Here is a 13004-nt window from a genome sequence, read left to right as displayed (position 1 = left end):
AAAAAAAAGAAACAGAATAAATATTCTTGATATCATTTTTTTGTCACATCGGAATCGAAACTGATCAAATTCAAACTATGCCCAACCCTAGTAAGAATGTGAGGGCCCAAGATACGGCTTTGGATGTGACTAGCTCAGGGAGTTCGGTACATTGTTCGGTCCCGCAGAATAACATAGGTTTCATAGACAATTGGACGAGTTTTTGGGGCAGACCTGACCTGTTGAAAAGAGATGGTCTTCATCAGAAAAAGTCTTAGATCTTTGAGTTCAGCTCATGAAAAATGGGGGCAAAAACAAAAGTGTTGCGTTTAAAATAATAACTAAAAAAAATATATATATACACTGAACAAAATTATTACGAATATAGATCACAAAGATGGGCTGGAAGCATTATCATACTATTTAGATATGAGATCATCTACTGAAAGGCCACCGGCATGTTTTATTATGCAATTAGCAGAATGGACATTAAATAATAACTTCTTTTTGTTTCAAGATGAATTCTATAAACAAATTAAAGGTACAGCAATGTGGCAACTAAACTTCCAGGCTTAAATGGGGAATTAGACCTGGTACCTTTTTTGTAATAAGAATTCAGATTTGGAAGTATTATATTGGTGATCTTGTTGTTTTTTTGTTTTTTTTTTGTTTTTTTTTCTCTCTCTCCCTCCTTTATAACCCAATACCCCGTGCAGCACTTCTTTTGCATTCTTTATTTCGAAAAATTATAGTGTATTTAGGAAGAATAACATATGAAATTAGCCCTAGCAAAACAAACAATGTGGAGGAAATGAAATTTATGTTGGAAATGATCATAACTTTCCTAAAAATGACATACTGTAATTCTGCTGTGATGTATATACACTGTTGGACATTATTTTCAGCCCATAATTGAATAAACATAATTTGTCCAATACCACTAGTGTATAAAACGATGAAGAAATTGACACATGCAGTCTTGCAATACCTACTTTTATTGGTTTATACCCAAGCGGCAACCTCCCGCTCTCTCTCGTGAAGCCAACAAGGAAGTGACTTAAACTGTAATTCGTCAACTGGCCGCTAGAGACCTGCTCCCGCCTCTTTGCCCATTTTCGATTATCCGGGAGTGACGTGCGGTGACGCGCTGCCAAGATGGCGACGGCCCCTCCGCCCACTTTTGAGCTTCAAAAACGCTCTTCGGAAATCTACGGGTGACGTCACGGACTCTACGTCCATGTTTTTATACATTCTATGGTTTATACCAGCAACCGATGATGGAAAAATGTTTCTTATCACTGCTAAATAATAAGTCACTCTCCAATTGCACTAATAAATATTTCCATTAATGAAGTTGAAGTTTGTTGTCCTGAAGCTGAACTGCTTGGCAAGATTTGTGTGTTCCTTCCTGCGTTCTGGAGAGCTTCCATGCGGACCTGACCAGGTTTTTGCTGGATTTAATCTCCTCATGCCATCTGTTTGATAGTGCAGAGATTTGCCTGTTAACCAGCAGCCCAGCTCAAACTTTACTGGGTTTTTTTTTTGCAGCCTGAGCTTTACATCTGTTCTCATGCCCTGAAGAGCTTGTTAGGATATGATGTGAAGTGTGGATGTGCGCACTAGAGATGGAATGCATATGTGTTTGGTGTCATATGGATCTCATTTTGAATGAGATCACTAATAATGATCCCGTTATTGCACATGATGCAGATCTGAGTGGTGCGTGTTAAAGCCATGAAAGTAAAAAAAAAATATTTTTTTCTTTCAATGTGTTAGGTGACCAAGAATACACCTGTGTCATTGAATAGCTTAAGATGAAATGAGACGTGATGTTGTTGTTTTTTGTTTGTTTGTTTTTAAATGGTTTAGGAAAAGTCAAGTACATTTTATCTATTTTTATTGTGCATAATTTCCAAGCTGTATGTGTTATTTTAGTATTATTAATATACTAATACAGTTTTAATAAAAATTTTGAATTCATTTTATTTTTATATTCTCAGTTTTCATTTTAATTTTAAGTTTGTGAATTTTTTTTCTTTTATTTTAGCTTTTTTATTTAGTTTTTTTTTATTTCTATATATCTTTGATTTTTTTAGTTTTTAGTTTATTATTATATTTTAGCTTATTTATTTCAGTTAGTTGTCGAGGCATCATTACTCATTTTTGTTGTAGATTAACATTTTCATCTAATAGTAATATGTTATTTTATTTCAGTTTTATTTCAATTCCTGAAAATTCTTTTTAATAGTTTTAGTTTCAGTTAACAATAACAGCACTTGTCGTGTTATGCAGGAATTGTGAAATTATGATTTAATTGTGTGTATTTAAGAGACATAAATAATAGATATGTAATTATCCTTAGCAATACAGAAGAGTCTGCCTTTTTAATCCAGAAATATAACAAAAAATATAATTTCCGCCACCTTTATTTCCAGAATGTGTGAATAATTACTGGCAGTGTGTTTCTGTTTTGAAGTGAACTATAACTTTAAATCTCTCACTCCTTGTCCATTTCTTTCTCCAATCCTTCCAGGTGACCCTACAGACACGGATTACACCTCCGTGGGCTGCGCCATCACCACCATCTCCTCCAACCTGACCGAGATGTCCAAAGGGGTGAAGCTCCTGGCGGCTCTGATGGAGGACGAGGTGGGCAGCGGGCAGAATCTAATGGGGGCAGCCCGGACCCTCACAGGGGCCGTTTCTGACCTGCTCAGAGCCGTGGAACCAGCTTCTGGAGAGGTGACGAATGCAAGCACGCAAACCCCTCGACCACTTCACATCTAATCCGCCAATAACGCACTGCTGTTTACAGGCAGATTTGATAATGAACTCGTTAAGCTGTGTTTTTCCTTCCTGGTTTGCAGAGCGCAGTCCCAATCTGTTTACTTGTTTGTCTTGCGCTAGACAGGGTAATTGTAGTGGGGTGCAGAGCTGATAGACAGGATGTGATTAGCCGTGTTTTGAGTTCTGAGACGTTGCGGTGGCAGTACGAGGGTCATTTCTTATGTGCCAATATCACCCCACAGCCCAGACAGACGGTGTTGAGCGCGGCGAGCAGCATCGGCCAGGCCAGTGGAGATCTTTTGAAACAAATGGGAGAAGGAGAAACTGACGAGAGATTCCAGGTGTGTCTTTTTTCTGGAATAGAGCACAATAGCAGAAGTATCTTTCCCATTTACTGCATTGCGAACATTGATTCAAAGCAAAAATCTGTGTGAAAATAAATTAAAAGAAATTCATCCTTATGTTGTTCCAAACCTGTATGACTTGCTTTCTTCACAAAATGAGATGTTCTGAGGAATGTTCATATTCGTCATCCAATATGAACAACGTTCAACACTATTTTCCATACAGTGAAAGTAGTGTTGAACGGGCTGTCAAAATGTCCTAAGAAACCATAAAAGTATTATAATAGTTTATAATATGTATCGTGCACTATATTAAAATTTTTCATTTAATTTGTTTTTGCAAGTCTCTTATGCTCACCAAGGATACATTAATATAAAAAGAAAATTATACTGTAAAAACAGTAATATGAAGTATTTTCTATTTTAATATATTTTAAAATATCATTTATTAATGTGATGACAAAGCTGAATTTTCAGCAGGCATTCTTTTGTCCCAAAACGAGGTACAGTAATGTTTGAAAATAAATTTAAATATTTTTTTATACAGTAAATATTTAAACAATTTGTGATGATTTGAACTGAAAATGCATTCATAAAAGAGAGAAAAATTTTATTTATTTATATATATATATATACATGTGTGTATATATATACAATTAATTTTTTTTCTGGACCAATTTGTAACTTTTAATTACAACCTGTAATCTTGAATATGATCTTTGCCATGTTGTAATAATTGGGGAAAAAATGTAATTCATAAAAAATGTATTTGGCCATTTCCTTTAGAACATAAAAACTGTTTGAACATTTGTTATTTTCTGTAGTGTATAAAAACACTTGATATTTGGAATCCAGGCAAGCCTTCAAATTGTGTTATGAGAGAATGAATTGTTGAATAGCATTGTGAATGATGTAATTCAGTGAAAAATGAGAGTACAGTATAAAGCTATTGACCTATTGTCATTGGTTGCAAGTATAAAAACAATATTTTTAAGTTTATTACAGAATAGATAGATCCCTGATAGCACACACACATCTCCGAGACGTATTTTTTTTGTGTTTGCTCATCGGCAGTGCCTCTCTAGGACGTTTCCTGTTAGATGTCAAATAGACATTTAGAAAATGTCTTTAAGAAGTTTATGTATGTATGAATGTATGTAAAACTGACATCTTAAAGATGTTTATCAGATGTTTGTCCACAGCAGATGCTTTCCAGATGTAACGATCTTTAACAGACTATATATATATATTAATCTATAGGAAGTTGAAGAGTGTGGGAAAACCAACTTGGATCATTTAATCAAAGTTTATTGTTGGTCTGTCTTGAATGGTTAAAATGGATCAAAAATGAATGGGTGCAAATGAATGTGATTTTTACTTGCCTGCATTCAATGATTGGTTCATGTCAAATCCCGCAGCCAATCACATGTCTCGTTATTTCTTGGAAAAGCAGTTTTCTCTTGTAGTAAACACTTTATCGCCCATTTTCAACACGTAAAATTTGATTTAGTGTGATTCAGCTGATGCTGTCACAGTCAGTTAGCCTCCGAGAGCCTTTTATTGCCCTCTATTTTATTCTGTTAAACTCTACCCTTGCGTTTATTTCATTCATTAGTCTGGGCCAGGTTGCCTCACAGTGTGTTTCTTGAATGACGAATATGTTTCAGGACATTATGATGAACCTGGCTAAAGCCGTAGCTAATGCAGCCGCCATGCTGGTGCTGAAAGCCAAGAACGTGGCACAGGTGGCCGAGGACACGGCGCTGCAGAACCGAGTCATTACCGCCGCCACGCAGTGCGCGCTCTCCACCTCACAGCTGGTGGCCTGTACAAAGGTACTTTTCAGAGTTTGTGGGGAAGTGAATGCTACTTATAATTTATACATATTACTGATGATTTTTTAAACTTGTTTTTATTCAGAGATATCTGGAATACACTAGAACACATTTGTCTGGGGATAAAATTACTTATTTGTTAGTGTTTGCTGAGTGGCTAGTGTTTGGGGTCAGTAAGATTTTTAAATGTTTTTCAAAAAAAATAAAAGGCTCTTGTGCTGCTTTTATTTGATTAAAAAGTACAGTAAATACAGTAATATTGTGTAAGATTATTACAATTTAAAATTAATGTTTTCTATTTGAATATATTTTAAAATGTAATTTATTTCTGTGATGCAAAGCTGAATTTTCAGCATCATTACTCCAGTCTTCAGTGTCACGTGATCCTTCAGAAATCATTCTAATATGCTGATTTGCTGCTCAAGAAACATTTCTGATTATTATCAATGTTGAAAACAGTTTTCCTGCTTAATATTTTTGTGGAAACCATGGTCCTTTTTTCAGTATTATTTGATGAATATAATGTTCAAAATAACAGAATTTAAACAATTTAAAATAAAAATAATAATTTCTTAAAAAAAAAATTACTGACTCCAAACTTTTGAATGGTAGTGTATGGTATTTCACATAATTTAATGATAGTAAATAACACTACTTTGCTTAATAAAGTAATAAAATTAGTGCTTATCTGACCAAATATTCACCCAAACTTACCTCAAAAACTTAAAGTAAATAAAATAAAAATGTCTATATTCAAATATTAAAATAAAAATACATTTGTACAATATAATATTTTAATGTGATTTAGATCCAATTATAATAATTGTGAACATTAAGGGACGTTAAATCTTTAGCATTTTTTCAGACTGGATAAAATAAACATAAATTTAAATATTTCTATATAATTATAACATTATATAAAGTTTGATATTTTTATATTATAATATAAAATATATCAATATTTTATCATCATTATATAGTTGTGAACAATTAAAGGAAGTAATTAATTAAGATTATTGGCAAGACCTTATTGGTTTAATATTATTTTTAAATCAGATGGGATTTAAACAGCAAAAAAAGTATAATTCTGTAATGAAGATGCACTACAAGAAATTTAGCTCAAGTGATAATATCCGGTATTTGAGTTAACTAAGAAACAGTAGGTAATTTGCTTCATAATTTTTACCAAGTTTGAGTGAAGGAACACACACAGCCACTTTGATTTGGATGGGATTTAAAAAGTAAGAAGTACATCTGTGAAACATGAATTTGAATGGGTTTTTGAAAGATAACAGCACATAAGACACCAAATGTCATTGGTTAATCATTTAGAGTAAGGAACTCTAGACTTTATTCCATCTTCAAGAATCGGCTAAAAACACATTTCTTCCATCTTTATTTGACCCCCTAAACTCTCTATTCTGATTCTATTCTTCTTGCTCTATTCTTTTTCTATTCTATCTGTTTTCTTTTTATTTATTATATAATTTTTTTTTTAAATACCCTTGCTATGTGTAGTGCATTAAGCTGAGACTTGTTATAGCACTTGCATATCATTGCTCTCTTTTTGATTTTGATATCTTCCATTGTCCTCATTTATAAGTCGCTTTGGATAAAAGCGTCTGCTAAATGTAAATGTAAATACTGACTGATTAATCAGGAATACAAGAGTTGGCCACTACTTAAAGTGCCCATATTGTGCCATTTTTAAGGTTACTAATATTGTTTTGGTGACGTGATGTATAGCCAAGTATTGTGTCCCATACTCTGAATTTGTGCTCTGCATTTATCCCATCCAAGTGCACACACACAGCAGTGAGTAGTGAACAAACACACACACACACACACCGTGAACACACACCCGAAGCAGTGGGCAGCCATTTTTTTTGCTGCAGCGCCCGGGGAGCAGTTGGGGGTTTGGTGCCTTGCTCAAGGGTCTCACCTCAGTCGTGGTTTTGAGGGTAGAAGAGAGCGCTGCTCATTCACTCCCTCCACCTACAATCCCATTTTACTGAAGCAGTCATCAGTAAAATGACTGGAACACAAAAAAATTGGGGTTGTACTGCTGTGGTACAGTGGAAAAAATGAATTTTAACCACTGATTCTTTGCAGCCGCATCTTCTTGACATGATGTTAACCACACAAACAAGCTACAGTGTTTGAGGGCAGGTCAAGTTGTTCACGGTCGTCCAACATAGAACATAGGCGTGCATTATGCAAATGTGTTACCATGTGACGTGTAGTCGTTCAGAGTCGATTCTTTCTTTTGGGAGACAATAACTTTATTTCTGTCAGGACCACTATCGTCAAAATGATAGATACTTAGCATAAAGTTTGGTTTGGCGGTATGGTTCTGTTCTGGGCAAAAAACTCCCTGCCCATCCATGCAGCCTGTCATGAATGAGCAGGGAGAGCAGCAATAATAACCCCCCCAACACAAACGATAGGCCAGAACCGCCCAAACCACAACTGATGGCATTCTGAAAGAAGCATATCCTTCTGGAATAACAGAGACTGGGGCAGCAGCAACTTACAGGAGAAAGCAGCGAAGGGGTGCTCTTCTTTATAAGAAGCTAAGAAGAGCAGCAAGCCCCTTACCGGAGAAAAGTAGCAGCGAAGGGGTGCTCTTCTTTATAAGCAGCTAAGAAGAGCAGGAAGCCCCTTACCGGAGGAAAGTAGCAGCGAAGGGGTGCTCTTCTTTATAAGCAGCTAAGAAGAGCATGAGAATGAAATAAGAAACTTAGCAGGAAATGTTGCTTAATAATATATTTATGGGGGAAGCATCACCCCAAGCTCAGCAAGTGAGGAACCAGAGGAAAACGACTGTAGTTACGTGTATTTTTTATTAGTATAATATTATTATTATTTATTTTATTTTTTTATTTTTTTAAGCCAGCTGTATGAACACAGATGCGTAAATGCTGCTGCAAATATGCTTAATATTTCGCTCCTGCAAACGATGCAAAACTGCTAACATCTCTTTTTTTTTTTCTTTTTCAGTTAGCAGACCAGGTAATATACACAGCGATATGGATTAAAACAGCATTCACTTATCTTAGACGTGGATTTCAGATGTTCTGAAACACGCTGCAACAGTTTGATTTACGAGCAGCGATGCTTAATTTGCTCCTGAGCAAGCTGAAAAGCTGCTGAATAATACTGAATAACTTGATATTTAATTGTAACACTTTATTCAAGATAAAGGAGTCTGAATAGCAAGGAATATCAGAAAGCTAAGTCCTGACTGTGGCGAAAGGAGGAGCTGGGGATGGAGGAGGGTAATTTGCTGATGCAAGCTTGACTCACGTGACCTGCCAGAACTAACGCTAACGCTTAATTTATCATGCACTTTCGGCTTTACATCTTTGCAGATCGTTTACATTCACATACAGCTACATTACACACTGCATGAAAGGCAATATTCGAAATGGCATAATAGGGGCACTTAAATTTTGCTTATTTTTTATAATGTGTCATTCCCTGAGACTATTTCAGTTCTGAGTTCATATTTTCATCTGCTCTAAAAAAACACACACTCCCTTACACTTGATGTCCAAAATAATCTGTCGCTATTCTGAACACGATGTCTTCCATCTATTTCGGTGTACGTTGATTGTGGTAGGTGGTGAGCCCCACCATCTCCTCCCCGGTGTGTCAGGAGCAGCTGGTGGAGGCGGGACGTTTGGTGGAGCGATCGGTGGAGGGCTGTGTGAAGGCATGTCATGCCGCCTCAGAGGAGGGCGAGCTGCTCCGACAGGTGAACATGGCGGCTGGCGCGGTCAGCCAGGCCCTCAGCGACCTGCTGCAGCACGTGCGCCACTACGCCAGCTGCGGCGAGCCAATCGGACGCTACGACCAGGCCACTGACACCATCATGACCGTAACAGAAAACATTTTCACCTCAATGGGGGATGCAGGTGAGACTGTCCTCAACCGATAGTTTCCAAAAATGTTGCAGAATTATTGCAATGTGGTTGCTAAGGTGTTTTGTGGGGTTGCTAGGGGTTAAGTTGAAAGAGACACCTCCAAGTGTAACTGGTCTCTAGATATGACCTTGAATGGCATTTTATAGTTTTCTTTGTCTCCTTTTTGCTTAAGAAACATTTCTTATTATTATCAATGTTGAAAACTGTTGTGCTGCTCAGGGTTATTGCAGTTAACTAAAATATTACTTACATTTATTTATTTCAACATTTTATTTGAAATAAATAAATGTTATGAAATAAAAAGAAAACTATATTTTCCTTTTTTTTTCAGCTAGTTGCCAAGGCAATATTTCTCATTTTAATTTAGTTTATCTTGATGTACTAATATAAAATAAAACTGAAAAAAAAAAATATATATATATATATATATATATAACACAACAAAATCACGAAAACTTGAACTAAAATTAAAAATATATATAAAAATAAAAACTCATTCAAATATGAATAAAAACTATAACAGTGTCAGTATGATATTAAAATAATGTTGGTGCTGTTTTATATTTTTGTGGAAACTGTGGTCCTTTTTTCAAAATTGTTTGATGAATAGAAAGTTAGGAAGAACATTTATAGAAATATTTTATTCAATGTCTTAGTCTAACTGGTCTATAGATACGACCTAATGTCATCTCATAGTTTTCCTTTGCCCGCGTTCTCCACCAAAAACCATGGTTGAAAACTAAGTAATAGCACAACTCTCCTCAACAAGCCATCATGAGCTATCATGCACGTTGCAGGATGAATTATGTGCCAGTGTTTATTACTTGGGGTTAAGGGATTGTTCAAATTCCCTAACCTCAAAAAAAGAGCAATAGAAATAGCAGTTTTTGCCTTATAAAGTGCTGCTAAATTCAATAGATGGGCCCGTAACACAGGATGTAAAACAATTCCAGGCAACAGAGAATTTAATAAATGGAAATCAAAGTCAAATAAGCATACAGTAATACACAAGAGAGCTTTAATATCTTTCAGGCACATCGTCCAAACAAAGCATATCTGTGGTGTGACACAATAGGATTAGCTTTTCCATATTCAGAATTGCACAATTTTTTTTATGGTGTTCCTGGCCTCATTTTGAAGCTCTCAATTGTGTGCTAACATCTCACCCGCTTACAGCCCTAATTCAGGTGACCCACAAGCAACATTAATTCTCCATTATGATGCTCTGACAAATATTTAGCTTGCTAGCTTTGCTCAGCCTTTGTATCTTGTCTGTTGTTTTTCTGGGAGAATTTGATCCCCAGTTTATTTTGACTCCGTGAGGTCCTTAAAAGTGATTTTGTCTGCGGTCTGTGCTGTGTTTTTGGGTCGTTTTCAAAACTGAAGATGTTTGTTATGCTATATGGCCGTAAGTCTAAAGAATCCTCAAAAGATTCTGTGCCCACGAGGTTGTCGAAAACATGTCATATAAAACCGCTACAGAGCATCAAATCTGTTCTCAATCATGTACGCCCTGTCTTTGAACTTTTTAAAGGAAAACACATGGCAAAAAATGCCGGTGGGGTTGACTTCAACTGTTCAAGTTAAACATGGAACATGATAAATGACATGGGCCAATAAATCATCATCATCAAAGAATTGTTTAGCATAAAAGTCAACAAGAACTCAATATTGACTCTGTTTGCTTTAATACACGTTATAGTTTGTATTGTGCACGATTCAGAAGAAAAGTGCATGTTATTCAGAAGATTTTTTTTTTTTGCATTTTGTACCCTTTCATGTAGTGTTGCTCTGTCTCTGAAACTGACCTCACTCAAGCCATGCAAACTTAACATTAATTTAAATTGACATTTGGTGGATGTTGCTTTACGAACGATAACAATATATTTTTTCTTTAGCCGATATGCAGAACCAAATGAAATTTAAATTTATGCTTTTTGAGTAACTAAATAATTTAGATTACAATAAATTATTTTGAGCACTTTTTTTTCGTTTTTTTGTTTTTTACAAAATATTCACTCAAAATGCACTCAAAAGCTTTGTAAAATAAAAAAAATACATTTGTAAAATATAATGTTTTAGTATGTTTTAGATCCAATTATAATGCTTGGAATATTAAGAGCTATTAAATCCAGTATTTTTCAAACTGGATTAAAAATTATATATATATATATATAATTCTAACATTCAATAAAGTATGATGTATTTATGTTATTATAAATACAAGAAATAATTTTATTAATGATCATTATTATTATTACTATTGTTGTTTATGCCATTTTATTTATGAAAAGTTGTTTTGCAGTTAAAATGTTTGCAAATTAATTTCCATACTTTTGAACTTCTTAGCTAAACATTTGTCATCCTTACAAAAAAATAGTAATTATCCAAATATATATTTAGTAATCGGTAACACTTTACAATAAGGTTTATTAGTTAACTACTTTAATTAACATGAACTAAGCATGAACAATACTTCTACAGCATTTATTAATCTTAGTTAATGTTAATTTCAACATTTACTAATGCATTATTCAAATCAAAAGTTCTGCTTGTTTACGTTAGTTAATGCACTATGAATTAACTGAACTAACAGTGAACAACTGTATTTTCATTGACTGACATTAACAAAGATTAATACATACTGTAATAAATGTACTGTTCATTGTTTGTACATGTTAGTTAATACATTAACTAGCATTAACTAATGGAACCTTATTGTAAAGTGTTACCGAGTAATCTACTTTGCCTGTAAATACCATTTGTTGGGTGTTTTTTTTTTAAGCACACCAAATGGTGACATTTATCGGTAGACCCAAAATTAAAGATGTTCATAAATGTGAATGTCAGCAACATCATTTTAAAACCTGAACTTGACCTCCAGTCTCCACATCCCAGTCAAAAAGTATCCTCAAACATGGCGGTATTTCAGAAGTGGGATCGTCGCCCACATTCAGCTGCAAACTTGCATTCAGGTCTGACTCCATTCTGTTATGAAAAGCCTACTTATCATTTCCCGGTGAATCAAATCAAGTCCTACCTTTTTTTTTCTCATTTAACTCAGAAATAGAGAAAGTAAAACAGGTGAATGCTGTTTCATGTTGATTTAACAAGCTTACTATTTTCACACTGAATCCATCCTACGTTTCGAGAGGTGAAACATCCCTTAAGCACACCTCTCTCCCTTGATAATCTTGTCAACGCTTGTATTTCTGGATCTATGTAGGTGTTCGGGAAATACAGAGTCCATTTATGGAAAACAAGTAGGCACGCTTTTGAAAGGGCCCTTGATCAATGATGTACTTCAGGTCACATGGGTGCACAACCATTTGAGCGCTTCAGATCCTGAAGCGATATGCAGAAAGATTGATTTTCAAAGAGACCAGCTTCAGCGGAGCCAGATTCACACACATCAAAGAAATGTGGAATGGCTGTTTTTTTTTTTCAGTCTGGAGAAAGTCAAAGACAGTGAATATGCTGTGGAAGGAGCCAAGAATATGCCAGTAGATGTTTCAAAAGAAATAAAAAAGAAATCTGCCCACACAGCATGAAGATATTGTGGCGTTTAAGTAACATTTATGTTCACATTTACAGGTGAAATGGTACGACAGGCGCGGGTTCTGGCCCAGGCCACCTCGGACTTGGTGAATGCTATGCGCTCCGACGCCGAGGCTGAAATCGATGTGGATAATTCCAAGAAACTGCTCGCAGCTGCCAAGCTGTTGGCTGATGCCACTGCCAGAATGGTGGAAGCTGCAAAGGTATGAGAAGTAAAGCAAGATACAACCTCTGCATTTACAGTATAAAAAAAGATATATTGATAATTCCATGATTTTTCGACTTGTTTGTTTAACAGGTACCATGATATTTCTACCAAATTATCATTTTTTTAATTTTGTGAATAATGTTTTTGTTTGTTTGTGTTGTTTAAAGCTGCAGTTCGTAAGTTTTGCCTCTTTGTCGCCATCTCTGTTTGAAAACCTGCAATTGCAGCTGTCTGCGGAATTATCTTCCTTGTGTGAGTTGTGAGTCGGCACGGCTCCAGCGTGGATGAATCTAATGTTTTGAGGTGAATGTGTGGCTGTCAGTCACCGCACCGGTGTGGATATTGTACTTTGCACTCACAGATTCTA

The 13004-nt window shown here is 35.4% G+C and overlaps 1 protein-coding gene across 1 annotated transcript in view; it reads left to right on the top strand.

Annotated features, from left to right (window-relative positions):
* LOC107739102 (talin-2) overlaps positions 1–13004 on the top strand; it is a 158796-nt gene that overhangs the window by 99252 nt on the left and 46540 nt on the right. The window contains exons 16-20 of the mRNA XM_016551100.1: positions 2513–2721; positions 3009–3107; positions 4778–4945; positions 8568–8862; positions 12466–12632. Of these exons, the coding sequence (XP_016406586.1) occupies positions 2513–2721; positions 3009–3107; positions 4778–4945; positions 8568–8862; positions 12466–12632 (938 nt within the window). The remainder of the gene's footprint in view (positions 1–2512; positions 2722–3008; positions 3108–4777; positions 4946–8567; positions 8863–12465; positions 12633–13004) is intronic.

This window comes from Sinocyclocheilus rhinocerous, unplaced genomic scaffold (genome assembly GCF_001515625.1).
Source record: "Sinocyclocheilus rhinocerous isolate Xijiao unplaced genomic scaffold, SAMN03320098_v1.1 scaffold675, whole genome shotgun sequence".
In the NCBI taxonomy this organism is placed as follows: domain Eukaryota; kingdom Metazoa; phylum Chordata; class Actinopteri; order Cypriniformes; family Cyprinidae; genus Sinocyclocheilus; species Sinocyclocheilus rhinocerous.
Note: the sequence above shows the minus strand (reverse complement) of the source record. Positions and strands in the feature narration are given on the sequence as shown.